This window comes from Lynx canadensis, chromosome D1 (genome assembly GCF_007474595.2).
Source record: "Lynx canadensis isolate LIC74 chromosome D1, mLynCan4.pri.v2, whole genome shotgun sequence".
Lineage (NCBI taxonomy): Eukaryota > Metazoa > Chordata > Mammalia > Carnivora > Felidae > Lynx > Lynx canadensis.
In genome coordinates, this window is record NC_044312.2 from 1,124,206 (window position 1) to 1,142,055 (window position 17,850).

The following is a 17,850-nucleotide window of genomic DNA, read 5'->3' on the forward strand; positions in this document are numbered from 1 at the left end:
ATCGTGCCTGTCACTTAACCCCTCCACGCCTCTGTTCTTTCGTTAGTGAAACGGGAGGGAGCAGGGGGTTTTGTGAGAAGGAACATCTGTAAAGCACCTGACACATTGGCGCGTAGTAAGTGTTAGAGGGATCGCAGCCGCAGGAGTCCCAGATTAGAGGTGTCTTTTAAAAGTTGCCACTGATTATTTCTTTTTTTTAAATTAATTAATTAATTTTTAATGTTTATTTATTTTTGAGACAGAGAGAGACAGAGCATGAACGGGGGAGGGGCAGAGAGAGAGGGAGACACAGAATCGGAAACAGGCTCCAGGCTCTGAGCTGTCGGCACAGAGCCCGACGCGGGGCTCGAACTCACAGACCTGAGCCGAAATCAAGAGTTGAATTCTTAACTGACTGAGCCCCCCAAGCGCCCCTGATTATTTCTTTGTAATTAAATTCTTTGTTCTAAGAGACATGGTCATCTTCTTGTGTGTTTTCAGTTCGTGCACATCTGCTTCTGGGCATCTTGCTGTGCATAAGCCTTTGTCAGGCACCCAGGAAAGACCGAATCCCGGTGCCAACGCACTACACTGAGGTGGGCACTACTTAAAGGCACCTTCTGGTGGATCCTGCTCCTTGGGAGGCCTGCTGGTGAGTTTTCACTCCCCCTCTGTGCTCCTGAGGGCTGTCTGCTGTCTACAGGAAATGAGCAGGGGCTGCCTGGGCCACTCACTGGCCCTGGCAGATGCCTGTTCCTGACGAGCCCCGTGGTCAACAGAGGTGAGGGTCAGAGACAGAGGACCCATGAGAGGAAGAGATGGGTAAGATCTAGGGTGTAGGGTCAGCGATGGGGTGAAGATCGGGGCTGGGTGAGGCTTTGGGAAACTATTGGAAACTGGAAGGTGGTCAGGTCAGAAATGTGCTAGTGAACAGGTACTGTGAGCCAAGCACCCGGGGAGGGGTGGGAGGTGACAGGTAGTCAGGGCTGGGTGATGTGTATGTGCCAAGAGATATAAAACGATGCTTTTGTGTTTTGTTCACCTGTGCAAGACTGGCCATGTCCAAATACATGCCCCAGCCCCTGGCCCAGGGACCACGGCCATCAGAATGGTGGTGACCTTCCAGTACGGAAGGATCTGTAGAGAGAGGGCAGGCAAATCGTTGGGCTCAGTGGCCCAGGGGAGTCGCTTCACATTGGAGCCCTGCCCTCGGTGCTCTGCAGCCAAGTTTGTACAGTGGAGACGTTCACGCTATTAGTTCCTATCTCTCCCAGGAGGAACAGTGGGCAGAGCTGACTGAGCACGTCTTTGGAGAAGATCGGTCTCCCAAGATCAGATGCCATCTGACTGCGAAAGAGTGTGCTTCTGTCTGAACTGCCAGGTGGCTTCACCAACACCCAGCAAGAGGGGTCTGGGCTCTCCAGGCCCTTTCTAGGCTGGGAGGATGCAGACAGGCTTTGGCAATTTACGGCGGAGTAACCACCCTCCGGGTTTAGGGGGCAGTCAGTGGCCCAGAGTTTCCTGGGATAAAACATGAAAGCAAAAGTGTCAAGGTCTAAGACGTCCAAGATTCCTTCTCAGGGCCTTGTGGATCCTTCTCTTAAGGAAGACTAGGTCTAGAGTTTTTAATAATTCCTTATTACCTTTGAAAGAATGGTAAGCCATGGGATAATTTTGATTATCTCGGGGTACCTACTGTCCTGAGCCTCCGCTTAGCTGTCCAGTGAGGAAAACACTTAACACTCTAAGCAGGCTGGTCATGAGGATGGGGTGACAGGATGAGCGACGTGAGCCTGTGGGTTATCTACACCACTGGGAATGCAGTCGTCATCCTCCCTGACATTTTTAGGAAGATCAGATCAATTATCTGCAGATGGGTCAGAACCATATATAGGAAACTATAAAATATACCCATCCTCTCCCAGTATCTAAATTCTGACCCTCACCCTCCCAAAACCTCCCACCGCCCAAAGACAATTGATGATATTTTCTATGGCTGTTGAGGGACCAAGTGCCCTGGAGGAAAGATGTAGAATTTAATTGCACATCTTAGAAAAGAAAGCCATGTTCTTGTCTGGTAGATAAGCTCCTCATAAAAGGCCACAGTGGGGGCTGTGGTCCCCCGCTTGATCTTTACCCCTGCAGGTAACTCCTGGCAAAATACACTCTCCCTAAGTTGGAGACTGAAAGCCTGTGACTCTCAGGGTTAGTAGTCAGAGAAGTGTGGTGACTGTACCATACAGGGCCTGGATCCCTTTCACATCGTCCTTGGGCAGGTGAAATCCGTAGGGATGCTGGTACTTATAGGTCGGGTACATCAGTGCCGATGGGTCTGTGGAATGCGCCAGGCCCAGTGCGTGGCCAAATTCGTGAGCAGCTACGGTGAATAAGTTGAAACCTACACGGTGCGAGACAGAAAAATACAGCGTCAATGTGGGGATTTATTGTTAGGGCCTTCTGTCTTTACAGGAGAATTTATACCCCAATGCTAGTAGGAAACTCATTTGCCTTTCATAACCAGGTTATTCTGGTGCTGAGCTTTGCTGACGTTACCTATGTTTCCCCCTCGGCTGGACGGGGCTTCGGACTGGGAAAGGATGGAAATGTGATTCGGTCCATTTGGCTCCTTGTCAGCGACACTCAGTCGATGGGTGGAGGAGGGCCCAGTTAGAGCTCATGGCGGCAACGAGATCTAGATTTGGCCACGACTTCGGGGTAAGTTCCCTGCTGTGACAGCCTCCACCCCTTGTCATCCACACACACTTCCCGAGGAAGACTTCCAATGGCAGGCATCATATTCTGGAACCTTCCACCCATCCCCAGCACACTTGTTAGGAGAGTACGACCCTCAAGTCCTTTCTGAGCACAGCCTGCTTGCCAGCACGAGTGAGAGACCGTAAGTGCGGTGCAAAGAGTGCTGAGGAGGGAGGGTTGAGGTTCCTCGACACCCCTCGCTTTGAGCGGGGCTCAGGAGAGTCTACGGCACACTTGGGGGTGGGGCGTTCCCCTTATGGTGTTCCCTTGTGGATTTTTGGCTTACTTGTTTTTCCTAGCCAGCCCCCCTACTTTAAGGGTGGCCTGGGACGTTGACCTCAAGGTTTCATGGTGGAGGCCCAGAAGAAGGTACAATAGTTTCCAGGTTATGGTCAATTGTGCATATATACCATTCATTCCCATAGTCCACTTCTCGGCATTGTCGAAATGCGTGTCCCCTCCCAGACCTTCTCCAGGTGCAAATGCATGGGCTAGGGTCCCTCGAGGCCCATCGAACGGATAGGAGTCCCCGTGGTCTAGACAGTTGGGGAGAGAGGTCAACAGAAGTTAGTCCTGCAGACGATTTTCGAAGCATATTTCACGTTACAGGGAACGGACAATACTGTTTTTACAGATTTTTTAAGTTTATTTATTTATTTAGAGAGAGACAGAGCATGAGCGGGGGAGGGGCAGAGAGAGAGGGAGACAGAGAATCCAAAGCAGGTTCCATGCTCTGAACTGTCAGCACAGAGCCTGATGTGGGGCTCGAACTCACGAGCCGTGACATCATGACCTGAGACGAAGTCAGATACTTAACCAACTGAGGTGCCCAGGCGCCCCTCACTGACAGTTTTTAATTTAAAAAGGAGGAAGAACAAAACGAGGCAATGTTGTAAAGCTACGTTCGTGGGTTTTGAGGATTTCAGCGGGAATACTTTGTTTTGTTAAAATCCAACAGAACAAAGCTCTGGTGTGCCGTTCGAGGGGTTCAGCACAGTGCGGGGACCTCAGACTGTGAGCCCCGAGGTCCCTGTTACATGGCAGCACGGCCCCCACCCAGCCTGTGTTTCACGGGAAAGAGCGCAGGCTTGCACGATCAAGAGAGAAGCGGTCTCCAAAGCCGGCCTGAGCCACGTGGCCACGGTGGCCCTGCCGTCCAGGAGGAATGGGAGCCACCACGCACCCGGCCACACCCAGGGCCACCTCGGAGGGCTCACACCGGGGCCTGCTGACCTCCTCTCTCCTGGCTTCTGGGCGCGCCCACCCCAGGACAGCAGGTTAAACTTCAGGTGGAGACTTGAAGTCTCAGGGGCCCTTAGAAAGGGCAGGACACTTGGTCCCCTCTGCTGCTTGGAAGCCAACAAAGGGAAGGAATTTCGAGGCCTTTCCTTAATCTGCCCACTAGACACGCGGCTCTGGACAGGGCTCCCCGTGCAAGGTTATGCGTCCACTCCTTACTGGGGTGAGCAGGGTGGAGGCCTGGGGACCCCACAACGTGTGGACGGGACAGCAGCAAACCCCCTCCCCCACCATGCCCGGCCATTGCTGCAGGGAAGAAGCGGTCAGGGTCACGGGGCGTGCGTGCCTTTCGGTGAGGATTCAAGGTGCAGGTTCCTGCTGTGTAGCAGACACCGTCAGGGGGTGGGGAGAGGTCAGGTGGCCCCCCCAGGCCAACAGGGAGCCAGATGGGACAGACTTTGTCTCTGATGTGGCCACAGCACAGCGGAAGCCGGTTGGGCTGAGTCTGCCAGGATGACGAGCCCTCGCCGGGACCCCCCGGTTCTAGTCTCTGCCTGATGGCCGTCATCACTCTGCCATGACCTCGGCCTCCGCCCGTCTCACCCTGTGCAAGAGAGGACGGTGCCCACCCTCGCGCTGAGGGTTGTAGGAGGAAACAGCTGGCTTCGCAGGCAGAGCCCAGGGACCCCCACGGTACCTCCGCTTTCGAAGGATATCATGATGTCCGCTTCTCCCGAAGTCACCCTGACGAAGGTCAGGGGGACAGCGCTGCCCCAGGCCTGCAAGGCCATCTCCATTGCCTTGTCCACGTCAGCGGCCGCCATGGATGGTGTGTACTTGGATATCCTGTGAAGACACAAGGAACGGGCCTTCCTTTCAGTAGACGCTCCTGGTGAAGAAGGGCGACCGTTGCGTGGAGGTCGAGGTGGGGCTGAGGATCGAGAGGCCGAACACGAATCTACCATTTGGGACTTTTTCTCCCAAACAATTCTTACTTTGCTTCTACCTTTGTTACATTACTAGGACGGGTGGGCAACTAGGAAAAGTTGAAGGGGGATGAGGGTCGAGATCCTGTGGTGCTGAGACAGGCTGGCTTTCACTGGGATCACATTACCCTTGATTTTAAAGATCAGAACCCGGTGCAATTTCACAGGGAGTCAGAAGCCCATTTTCCCCTAAGATGGTTTTAGCTGAGCAGGGCTTTTTCCCCCAGCTGGACTGAACATTTTCAGTCGTGACAAGTAAAAACACGGAGCAAATTCGTATTCAAAGGCTACTGGGATTTCCCCCTTTGGGGGGGAAGGTTTTTCTCTTGAAACCATACGCTATCTCAAAGAGGAAACACCAGCTTTAAGCAAGGGTGCTCACGTAGACTGAAAGAGGCTGCAGTCTTTCATTCAGTGCCGCTGCGACAGTGACTTCTGGAGGCAGAGAAGTGGAGGGCATTTGGGGCAAACAGCGGAGCCGTTGGCGGGCCTCCGGGACGCGGGGGCTGGGGCTTCCGACAGCAAGCAGAGGAAGGGGAGGAGGAAGGAGGTGCCCCCTGGGACCTCGGAGGGAGCCAGGGGCGCAGAGCGAGGAGACACCTCGGCGACAGCCACCCTGGGGAGCGGACCTCTGCCCTGCTTCCGTTCTCTGGTTCCTCGCCCCGTCCCGTGCGCACAGTCGGAGCCCAACAAATACTTGGTAAGCTCAGGAAGTGCTGAGTCAAAGCTAGTGGCTTTCAAGGGCTTCTGGGTGCTGGTCAAATGTCGGCACCTGCGATAACCACCTGAGAGGCTGGGTCAAGAGATACACAGCTGCGAGCATAAACGCGCATTTCGGCAAGTATCCTGGGTGCTCTGACGCGGGTGGGACCGTCCCAGCCAGAAAGCAGCGGGGCTGATCCTGGGGGTCCGAAGGGAAGGGGCGGGGTCCCACAGGGAGCCCGCATGCAGGTGGCCATCCGCCCTGGAGAGGCGGGAGCACGGAACCCTCTCGCAGGGATGGACAGAGGCGCCCTGACAGGAGTCCGCACCTGAAGACCGCTGAGGCAGTAGAGGTCACGGTCAGACTCTGCGAGCACCTGCTTCGTGCGGGCCACGGCCCTGAGCCTACCTGACCTTCACAACGACCTGCGGAGATAAGGATGAGGATCCGCATCGTGTGATGGGTCGGGACCCGAGCCCAGTCTGGCTCCAAGATGTACACACATAAGCACCCAGCTACGTTTCCTGTTTTAACCCCGTGGGTTACTAGCAGTTATTCTGAGATCCAGTGGCTACGTAGAGTACTGAGATGCCTCTGTGCTTTCTCTTCCTTCCCTCCTTCTCTCGCTCTCCTTTTGCGGAGGGCGGGGGGGGGGGGGCTGTCCGAGGAATAGTATCACAATATTCTTTTTTTTTTTTTTTAATTTTTTTTTCAACGTTTATTTATTTTTGGGACAGAGAGAGACAGAGCATGAACGGGGGAGGGGCAGAGAGAGAGGGAGACACAGAATCGGAAACAGGCTCCAGGCTCTGAGCCATCCGCCCAGAGCCCGATGCGGGGCTCGAGCTCACGGCCCGCGAGATCGTGACCTGGCTGAAGTCGGACGCATAACCGACTGCGCCACCCAGGCGCCCCAGTATCACAATATTCTACGTCTCGCAGCTTCCAACTAGCATTGATTCCGTGTCTTGGCCTTGCTTAGTCACAGTTCTGTGACGCAGCTAAATGTTGGAAAGACTTCCTGGGTTTATACACAATTTTCCCATCTTGCCCCCCGTCCCCCCCCCCCCCCGCCGCCCCCCACACACTTGGGAGTTCTTGCCCTGGCTTTTGGATTTCGAGGCTTTCCCGGACCGCGGCAGGGGAACATTTGTGTTCAGAGTGTCACCTTATGGACTCAGTCTCCCAGCCGCCAACAGGTGGCCCAGAGGAGCCTCTGGGCTCGCGGGTACAGGTCCTCCCTTGACCCTAGGGACCCGGGGACTGGGTGTGGCCGTTACAAGCCACCCACTGGCCGCCCCCACAGGTATCCTTGGCGAGAGATGAGCAGCAGCCCTTCAGATACAAACGTGAACGACCTTGTGAGCACAGAGAGTGGGAAGGTGTCGTGATCAGAAACCAATGTTTTGGTCACCTTGGCTTTTTCCATATAACGTACACAAAGTAATATATGATAATTTGTGCATACATATAATTGAATTGTAGGTTTGTGGGGCTTACTTTTTTTTAATGTTTATTTATTTTTGAGAGAGAGAGAGAGAGAGAGGGAGGGAGGGAGACACAGAATCTGAAGCAGGCTCCAGGCTCTGAGCTGTCAGCACAGAGTCCGACGCGGGGCTCGAACCCGTGACTGGTGAAATCATGACCTGAGCCGAAATCAGACACTCAGTTGAATGAGCCACTCAGGTGCCCCTGTAGGGCTTACTTTTTAGTAATGGCTGTGTTTTGGGGCCCCTGGGTGGCTCAGTCAGTTAAGAGTCTGACTCTTGATTTTGGTTCAGGTCATGATCTCACGGTTCCATGAATTTGAGTCCCACATCGGGCTCCATACCGATGGTGTGGAGTTTGTTTGGGATTCTCTCTCTCTCTCTCTCTCTCTCTCTCAAAATAAATAAATAAACTTAAAAAAAAACCACTGTGTTTAGCACCTGGCTTACAGGGTTCCTGGGCTGTAAAACTCCTCAGAGCGTCAGGGGCTTCTGTGAGCCCTGTGCAGACTGTTTTAACAGTCCGGCCTTGCCCCATCCCCAGGCATCGACTAAATGTGCTGGTCCTAAGAACAAAGTCTGGCTCCAAGCCGGGCCTGGCTCTCCGCTGCCCTGGGCACCTGCCCACCGGGCCGCCCCACTGCGCGCCCCTGTCCGTCACGACTCCTCTAGCACTTGGGAAATCCTCACCGTTGGTGAGGCCTGGGCAAAAATGCAGGTGCGGGCCCAGGCGGGCAGCGGTATCTGCCTGCCTCTGAGCTACCCTAGGGTGGAGGGGCCCCCCAGGAAGGAGGTCTGCTGTCCCCCCCCCGACCTGGGTCCCTGTGCTCCCAGCAGCTGCTCCCAGAGTTCTCCGCTAGACCTGCAGCCACGATGGTCTGTTTGCTTTTGTGTCTCCCCCAAATGACTTTGAGTTCCCTGAGGTCGGGAAGGTGGTCTAGTCATCTCTGTATCTCCAAAACTGAATGCCTATAGTAGGCACTTACTAAACCATCAATAAATTATTTTTGCAGTTGATAAAAAGTTACTTTTTAATAGGTGAGTTTTATTGCTTCCCTCTGATTGAGGAAACTGTTTTAAGAAAACTGGTTGGTACTGTCAGGTTATTAATCCTAGATTAGATTATTCTTCTTCAAAGACAAGTGTGTTGTCTCTTACCGATAAAATTATTGTAATGTCTAAAATGGCCAGTCATCACGATAATCCTGAGGTCATATTTTGTAGTAAATCCTTCACTGTGACTGTCTAAGATCAGCCCTAAAAAGTCTTCCTTAGGATTGTGATGAGCCACGATTTTATACAGATCAGAAGGAAGATGTTTCAAAATGAGAAGAGAAGAGAAGAGAAGGGAAGAGAAGGGAAGGAAAAGGAAAAGAAAAGAAAAAGGAAAGGAAAAGAAAGAAAAAGAAAAGAAAGGAAGAGAAAGGAAAGAAGGAAAGAAAAATAAAGGAAAAGCAAAAAGGAAAAGAAAGGGAAAGAAAGGAAAGAAAAAGAAAAGGAAAGAAAAGGACAAGAAAGAAAAGAAAGAAAGGAAAAGAAAAGGGAAAGGAAAGGAATGAAAAAAATAAAAGGAAAGAAAACAAGAGGGAAGAAAAGAGAAAAGGAAAGAAAACAGAAAATGGAAGAAAAAAGGAAGGAAAAGAGAAAAGGAAAGAAAGGAAAAGAAAAGAAAAAAAGAAAAGGAAAGGAAAGGAAAAGGCAAGAGAAAAGGAAAGGAAAGGAAAGAAAAAATAAAGGAAAAGGAAAGGAAAGAAAAGAAAGCACGGACAGGAGAAGAGGGGTGCTTCTCTCTGACCTGGAAGGACTCCATCTCATTACCTGTAGGTCAAAGTATTTTTTTTCCACTTGGGTTCACCTGGGAAGAGGCGGTAGTTTGCCACATCGGGAACTCCGCATCGGGGCCTCTTGATCACGTCCATCGTGGACCGGTCCAACTTGCCCGTGACTCGGAGGCCGAAGAAGGCTTGCAGCTCCTTGATCTTCTTGACCAGGGAACTGGCTCCTCGCGCAGCCATCTCACCGAGCTGGTGGCCTCCCTTCCTGGTGTAATACTTGTCAAGATAGGCCTGGAACAGATAGGCAGGCGGACACGTCTGTGCACCGTCTCCAGGAGAGACTCATGCTCAGGTTAGGAGGGGGCCGTTTCTCCACAAGTGGCATGCAGTGTGGAGGGCGTACTCCCGCCTTGAAAAGAATTAGGTACATTCTCATGGATAAAGCTTTGATGGACGTATGCCGCGTTACTAATATTAATTACGTTTGCGTAGCTGGGATTGGAGATTTTCTCCTTTTACCCACTTATCTTTCATAGTTTTCCTATAAGGACTAATTATTTTAAGAGGAAAACATAGAGGCTCCTGGGTGGCTCAGTCCGTTAAGCGTCCGACTCTTGATCTTGGCTCAGGTCATGATCTCACAGTTCCTGAGTTTGAGCCCCCCATTAGGTTTTGCACTAATAGTGTGGAACCTGCTTGGGGTTCTCTCTCTCTCTCTTTCTCTCTCTCTCTCTTTCTCTCTCTCTCTCTCCTCTCTCTCCATCTCTGCCCCTCCCGAACTCATGCTCTCTCTCAAGATAAATAAATAAACTTCAAGAGGAAACAACAATAGAAGGAAATAATGTGAACATTTTCCCCAGGGATCGTTTGTCATTGAAATCTCCACCCAATTTGCAAAATCCAAGACTATTCTCTGGGAGGTGGCTATTGGTGTCATGTTTCCATCAAACATTATGCACGATCAGTGTGTTTCTACACACAGAGGCCTTGCAGTCCAACCTGACATCCCACACAACGTCAGACAATCTGTTTCTCCGGTGGCTTTTCATTGTTAGGTCTGTGAACCTGTTCTCCGGGGCCAGGCTTCCAGGACTGTCTCTGTCTCCCACACCACCACCACCCCCCACCACCGCCGCTCCCCGCCCTCCCTCCCCACCCCCGCAAGTAAAATTATCCTTAAAGTATTTTATTTGCACATTAAAGGTTAAAACCTCTACATTTATCATTCAAAACTCTTCTAGAACTCCTGGGTGGAGTGAGATGGCATCATGTAAATGCAGGACCGGAGTTGGACGCTGGTCCAGGATTTCAACGACCCACCTTATTGCAGGGAGACCCCGAGCAGCTGAAGATTTCAGTGTGTGTTGCATTAGATGCAAAATTTTATATTTACATTTTATGCATGAGGTATTTATTTACTGCCTATGAATATTTACGTATCGCATTACTTTAGATTCCGTATAAATTATGTATATGATTTCTGCTCTATCTACATGTCTATATATGTGAATGCTAAAACATTGAAAGCAACCTTAATGTCTAACAATAGGGGTTTTGTTGGCTATATTTTTATATATTCATGTGAAGCAATACTAGGCCTCTAAGATCGCATTTTTGAAAAATATTTAGTGGCATGGAGTAATGCACTCAGTATAATGACAATATACTGAGAAAAGCCTAGGTGAAGTCTTTATACAGATTATAATCATAATTCCCCAAACAAACCAAACCATATATACGTGTACATATTATACTCATGTTTGTTATATATGTATAGTAACAGAAGGTTAATGTGCAAATTAACATTGAAAATTGATATCGATTGACGTATTGATAGTTACTACATGCATATAACTTATAATGAGCACGAGTGACATAAATAACGGAAAGAAATATATCTGAATATCAATCTTGTTTACCTCTGGGTTGTAATACCAAGGGTGGCAACTTATTTTTCGTCCTTTCCTATATCCCAAGGTTTCCTGCTGTGAATGCAGACTGTAATTGTTTTTTTTTTTTAATGCTTATTTATTTTTGAGAGAGAGAGAGAGAGAGACAGAGCATGAGCGGGGGGAGGGGCAGAGAGAGAGGGAGACACAGAATCAGAAGCAAGCTCCAGGCTCCGAGCTGTCAGCACAGAGCCCGACGCGGGGCTCGAACTCACGAGCTGTGAGATCATGACCTGAGCCAAAGTTGGACACTCAACTGACTGAGCCACCCAGGCGCCCCAGACTGTAATTGTTAAGGAGAAGATTAAAACGAGTAAGACACACTCACTTGTTTGGGCTACATGCTCTGTCTGCTCTCTGTGGGGTCGACCAGACCTCCCGCCCCGTCTTTCCTGGTGGTGATTCCTTGTGAGATTCTTCTTCTTCTTTTTTTTAATGTTTATTTATTTTTGAGAGACAGAGACAGAGTGTGAGCGGGGGAGGGGCAGAGAGAGAGGGAGACACAGAATCCGAAGCAGGCTCGAGGCTCCGAGCTGTCAGCACAGAGCCCGACGCGGGGCTCGAACTCACAAACTGTGATTGTCATGACCTGAGCCGAAGTCGGGCGCTTAACAGTCGGAGCCACTCAGGTGCCCCATCCTTGTGAGATTCTTAATGAGGCAAAGACCCAAAAGGAGAAGAAGGGGGTTAGCTTGGAGCCCCCAGCCCTGGAGCCCAGGCGAGCCCTGAAACAAAGGTGTGACCATCTTGTTTCATTTCCATCTCTGGGTAGGCCATCATAAGTAAGCATTTTATGTCCTTCTTTCTGATCTTTTTGGCAGATAATGGTTCTCCGAGCCATTCCTCTTGGCTCAGGTTGATGCTGTGACAACACGACGCTCACGCTAAGTCTAGATTAGGCTCTTCCAGGGGTAAGCTCTGTGCAGGAGACCAGACACTCTATGTTTTCTGAGACAGTTTTGAATTCAAATATTTTGTTCCCATGTTAGGTTATGTGTGAGTCTTACACTCTGGGTTCTAATTTTGGTTTACAAAATACAGTCATAGAAGGGAAGATGGATTAAGTTGGAAAGAGGTTGATGGGGCGCCTGGGTGGCTCAGTCGGTTGAGCGTCCGACTTCGGCTCATGTCACGATCTCACGGTTTGTGGGTTCGAGTGCCGCACCGGGCTCTGTGCTGACAGCTTGGAGTCTGGGGCCTGCTTCGGATTCTGTGTCTCCCTGTCTCTTTCTGCTCCTCCCCTGCTCACACTCTGTCTCTCTCTCAAAAATAAATAAAGACTAAAAAAAAAAGTTGGAAAGAGGTTTAGAACTACGCTTACAGGATAAGCCATGTTTGTGAAGAGAAAGGTGTGCAGAATCATGCGCACACAGATAGGTCCTCATAAGCCAGGACTAGGCTGACGAAGAGAGGGGTGGCCAAAAACTCAGTAATCAAGAAAAATAATATGGAGTGCCACATTTCACAATCAAAATTAATGCAAAAAAATCCATGATGAACAAAATATCAATATTTTAACTAAGACGAGGTCCAATCCTGCCTCATTCGCTCATCCTAATCCCAGCCCTGAGTCACAGCAAAGTGTTTTGAAAAATATAGACGAAGGGGTGAGCAGTGGTTTTATCTTAGTGATGGAATTGACTTTTTTCATTATCTGTTGTTGGATAATATTTCTTTTCTTTTTTGTTTTTGCTTTTTAAAAATTGTTTATTTATTTTGAGAGAGAGAGAGCCAGGGAGCAGGGGAGAGGGAGAGAGAGAATCCTAAGCAGGCTCTGTGCTGTAAGTGCAGAGCCTGACATGGGGCTCAATCCCACGAATCGTGCGATCATGACGTGAGCCAAAACCAAGAGTCGGACACCTAACAGAGCCACTCGAGTGGCCCCGTTTTATAATTTTTCTACTGTGAACATATACAATTTATACAATGTTTTTTTTCTTATAAATACACAGAAGATGCTAGATCTTTAGCTCAAAAGGTTTAAGTCCGATCATAAACAACAGTATTAAAACAGTACTCGACACGGTCCTAGGCTCAGAGGAGATGTTCAGTTAATATTTGGGCTCTTTTTCTCCAGGTAAAATACGCAAATTTGCTTCTTTGAAGAATTATCAGATGTCCCGAGGGCCTAAATCATTCTGGAAACTTTCTTGTCAAAGTTATTGACAAGGTTTTAGCATCTTTTCAGAGTCAAAACATTCGGGGAGGCACTTAGATGTGCACTTAGAATTGCATTTGTGTTAATCCGAACCCTTGGGTGAGGTTGGCCCTGGTCAAGGATTTTAGGCACCCCCGGAAGTGTCCTATTTGCTCCCCACCTTTTCCCCTCCCCTGTTGTTAAAATTACAGAATTTTAAGGTTGGCTTTTGGGTGGTCTCTCTCTGCTTCTCTTTCAGTGTTTGAAAGAATAAGATAATGGAGGCCTAGAGGGTCAGTCCTGGCAAGCCGGTGGCCCAGGTCCACTCTCTGCCCCCAGCTCTTTGTTCAGTGCACTTTCCTGGCATCCTTCTAGAGAATCAAGAACTTAAAAAACTCAGAGTCAAGTGTGCTTCAAAACAAGGTAAAGTTCTAGATACGGTTTCTTCAGCATTTCTTGTGTTGTGGCTAAGCCACAGAACGGGAATCGTGAGGACTTCTGATGCTGTGTGAGGACTCCTAGGTTGCATATAATCTACGGGCCCAATTAAATACGTTATAACTCACTTACATTCTGGAATATTTGTAACTCTTGAAGGTGATGTTTAGGAAAACAGCATAAAAATAAAAATTTTCTTATGATACAATAATCAGTAATAAAGGTAGGAACCAAATATAAAAATTAGAGTATCTCTTCGTGCACAGAAAGTAAAGTGGTATTAAAATCACCTGAATTTAACATCTGTATTTGAAAGGTTTCAATTTCAATTTTTTATTTTCTTTAATTATGAGTTTATAATAATGTGATAATGAAACATATTATTTTTAAGGACAACTTAACAACCTGTTGTTTGAAGCGTTGTATTGATATCAGTGATTTTTAAAAACACAAACAAAAATACAATAAAACTTTGGTTTAAGAGACTAAGCATTTTATCATTCCATCATTTTCATAGCCTTTATGCTCATCAGCAAAGCAGAATTTAAAGAGTTATGAGAGGGCGTCAAGTAAGTCACCTAAACCCTCGTTCATTTTTTCAAGTGCAGGTTATCGGACTCATGGGTTTGCAGGAAGCATCTGGCGTTTGGAAATTTGGCTGGTCTGGTGTTTCCGGGCACAAGAGACCGTCCGTTGTCTCTGAACAAGTGGTCTGGGGAGAAGAGAGCCACGCGGAAGCTAATTATCCTGACCCGGTTCACAGGCACCCCCTGGTCCGCTGGCCACCGGCTACGGGACTCGGCCAGTCCCGCTGTGTGCCCTCTCCCGGCTCCCGCCACCAGCCTGGCGTGGCGGCCAGGCTCCTTCACCCCCAGACAGTCACGTGACTGGCCCCTTCTCAGAGTTCAGGTTCACCTTGAGAGCCACCTCCTCACAGAAGCCTTCCGGGACTACTCAGTGACAATGTCCCCCGCCGCCCCGGTCACTACCATCCAGACTCCTTCCGCCCTCAGGATCACTTATCACTTTGAAATAACCTTGGGCGCTTGTTGACTGACCACTTGCTGATCTTCTCCCAGCGCCCTCCCCTCCCCCATCCCCACCGTCCCCACGTAAGTGCCCTAGGCCCAAGGATTTGACTTGTTTTGTTCACTGGTGTTTCTCGAGTGCTCGGAACAGACCCTGGCCTACAGCACACGGTAAGCTGTCGGTAAGTGATCGTTGAACAGATGAGCTTACGCTGCATGCTTCTGTAGTATTTCATCCGTTGTATCGTGAGGCTGCCAAAGCTGTTATGTGTAGAAGCCCCCCCTCTCCACAGGGGATACGTCCCCAAGCCCCCACTGGGGGCCCAGGCTTCAGGTAGATCTGAACCCTATATAAACACTTTTTCCTGCACGCACATACCTATGAGAAAGCTTGATTTATAAATTAGGCACAGTGACAGATTGACAACAGATACTAATAACAGCGTAGAACAATTACAACGATATAGTGTCATAAAAATTATGTGAGTGTGGGCTCTCTCTCAAAATATCCTACTGTTCTGTACTCACACTCTTGTGATAATGTAAGGTGACGGAATGCAGCGAGGTGAATGGCGTAGGCGCTGTGACATGGCGGGTGAGCCACGTAGGCGCTGTGACGCGGTGTTAGGCTACCGATGACCCTTCTGATATGTCAGAAGGAGGATCATCGATTTCCCCACCATGAATGACTGTGGGTAACTGAAACCGTGCAAAGAAATAAGGAGTGACTGCTCTATTTCTATAAACTCTAAGGGGGAGGGGATTAATTCTTTCTAGTCACTGGGATCCACTTGAAAGGTTTGCCCAGATCATTTTTTTTTTTAAGTTTCTTTCTATTTAATTTGAAAAAGATACAGAGAGCGAGCAGGGGAGGGGCAGAGAGAGAGAGAGAGAGAGAGAGAATCCCAAGCAGGCTCCGTGCTATCAGCACAGAGCTTGATGCAGGGCTTGAAGCCACGAACCACGAGATCACGACTTGAGCCGACATCAAGAGTCAGCTGCTTTGACTGAGCCCCCCCCCCCCCCCCCCCCCCCCCCCCGGTGAGTCTTGCCCAGATCATTCTAGCCTGCTAAGGAGTGACGGTTTGTTCCTGCCCCTAGTTGGTGACGGGGCCTGCTGTAGGCAGAAGAAGGCGCTGCCTGGGTCCCTGGTCCTAGTTTGAAGGTCCTCTGAAAGGGAGAAGTGAGGGATCCCCAGCATCCCAAGGCCACTTCACTCTTCCCCAAGACCCATTGTAAGCGTATCTTTTCCTGAGACTTTCCGGTCTTCTCCCTGTGTACACCGCTCAGGGTTAGCTGGTTTCTTCTGCGAAGGGCCGATGGGCAACGTTTTCGGTTCTGCCGCACCTCGCCATCGTGGTCCAGAAGCCGTAGGCGAGAAGCAGACAGAAGGCCAGGGACCGTTTGGCCCCGATGACCCTCGTTTGTTGGGACCGGGGCTACCATCACAGACTTTGGCTCCCTCGGATCCATTCTGGCCTCTGCGTGACTCTTCTTCCGAGGCCACAAACACTCTGTGGTTCCTCAAAGTGGCATGACGAGTGCTGAGGGGACATTGCATGTGGGGGGAAGGGACCCAAAGCCAGCTGGCACCGGTGAAACATGATTTGAAATAGACCCTGCAATGCTGAGACACGTTCTCTTGAAATGAGTTTACGTAACAGTGGGCCCACGTCTCGCGGAGCTGAATGTAACTGCTCTGTGCTTGGCATTCACGACGCTGTTCATAAGCAGGGCTGAGAGTGAAAATATTGACTAGTTAGCTCACTAATCAGAAGGCACGGGTGGTGCACACAGTCGGTGAGGCCACGCGGGTGCGGGTGTGCAAACCATTTCCTCAGTGCCCCCACCAGCGCGGTGCAGGGGTGCAGCCTGGCGGGTCGGAAGGCAACCTGGAGGCAGGGCCGGGAATCCCGGACGTGCTATCACTTGACAGACCGTTGAAAGAGCGCCTTTCACACAGACACGTCTCATTTGCACACCTGTCACTAACGTTGGGAGTCCCATCCTTACAGATTATTCCCCCCCAAGATTTTATCTTTAAGGAATCTCTACCCACAACGTGGGGCTCGAACCCACAGCCCCGAGTTCAAGAGTCACACGCCCCACCGACTAGGTGCCCCTAGGATGTTTCTTTAGGTTAAAGATCACCACCTTCCGTTACATGCAAAAACCACTTGGAAGCAACTAGACGTGAATCGCTTTGAGTCACATGATCATTGCAAAAATTCTACCGTGCATCATTTGTATCGCATCCTCTCCAACCAGTTGAGAGAAGTCTTCCAAGAAGAAAATACAGAAAGCGTGTGTAAATAAGGTACTCGGGGAGCACGCTTTAGAGAGGAAAGGCTCGCAAGCGAGGAGCAGTAGACACCCAGGAAAAACTCGGCTCACTTTAGATTTTGATCCAGCTTTCCCTGAAGGAAGAGCTGTTTTCTAGCATGTGGACGCAAGAAATCTTTTTGAGGTGACTGCCAGGAAACCCAGCACTAAGTTCACAGCCCACCTCTAGTGCACAAAACTTGCACCTCGGTTTTTATTTTTCTGTCCCTGTTTTCCTCCTACGTTTTCCCTCAAACACCTGGTCTTTCAGCATCGCATGCGTTTTGGCAAGCCGCTTCACTTCTGTGGGACACCAGCCACCTGGCTCTCCCTTTGCTTAGTCCTGCAGCACATACCCCGAACGCGCCCTAGACAGCAACCTTCGCCGTATGGGAGGCGGTATCCGTTAGACTCTACCGGACTCACAAGACGATGGCGGAACAGTAACAGATTTTTCCTTGTTTTCTCGTTACACCCTTTCAGGTTTTCCGGGGTGGAGGCGGGAAGGGGAAAGCGCGCAAAGACTCACAAACCTGTGCCAGGTGGTAGTTGTTTCTTGAGGTCCTGGGGGTGGCTGCAGGTGGGGAGGGGGCTGCGGTGGAGAACTTCAGAGCCGTGACGAGGAGCACAGCAAGGCCAGACGCGGGGAGCACCTTCATCTCCTTGGGGCGGCTCGGCAGTTATATCAGTCCCGGGGAAGGCAGACTGCGCGTTTGCACTTCGACCTTGAGCGGCTTTTATAGCGTCCACCGGGTCTGGGCCCTCGGAGCGAGGATGACTCATGTCTCAAAAGGTAATTATAGAGCTCATTTCTCTCCCTGATGATGGGGTAACACACCGGGACTCGGGAGTCGGGGAAAGCTTCGTTCTTTGTGATTTACCGAGTCTAGAAAGGAGAAAGACAGTCGGATTGAATGAAGTTTGTCAGCTGCTTACATAAATTGGGGTAAACTGGATTAATTTTAACCCAACTCAATGGAAACATTTGATGGGCCTCAGTGAGGGGGGCCTTTTTCCACTCTGATGGCAGAAGAAGTCAGGGATTCGAACACA

General features: G+C 49.9%; 1 protein-coding gene across 1 annotated transcript in view; it reads right to left on the reverse strand.

Moving 5' to 3' along the window:
• Nucleotides 1-17,456, reverse strand: part of MMP20 (matrix metallopeptidase 20) — a 51,200-nt gene extending 33,744 nt beyond the window's left edge. Inside the window, exons 1-5 of the mRNA XM_030333616.1 lie at nt 17,331-17,456; nt 8,967-9,214; nt 4,670-4,818; nt 3,144-3,269; nt 2,216-2,377 (exon numbers count right to left, since the gene is read on the reverse strand). Of these exons, the coding sequence (XP_030189476.1) occupies nt 2,216-2,377; nt 3,144-3,269; nt 4,670-4,818; nt 8,967-9,214; nt 17,331-17,456 (811 nt within the window). The remainder of the gene's footprint in view (nt 1-2,215; nt 2,378-3,143; nt 3,270-4,669; nt 4,819-8,966; nt 9,215-17,330) is intronic.
• Nucleotides 17,457-17,850: the final 394 nt, after the last annotated feature.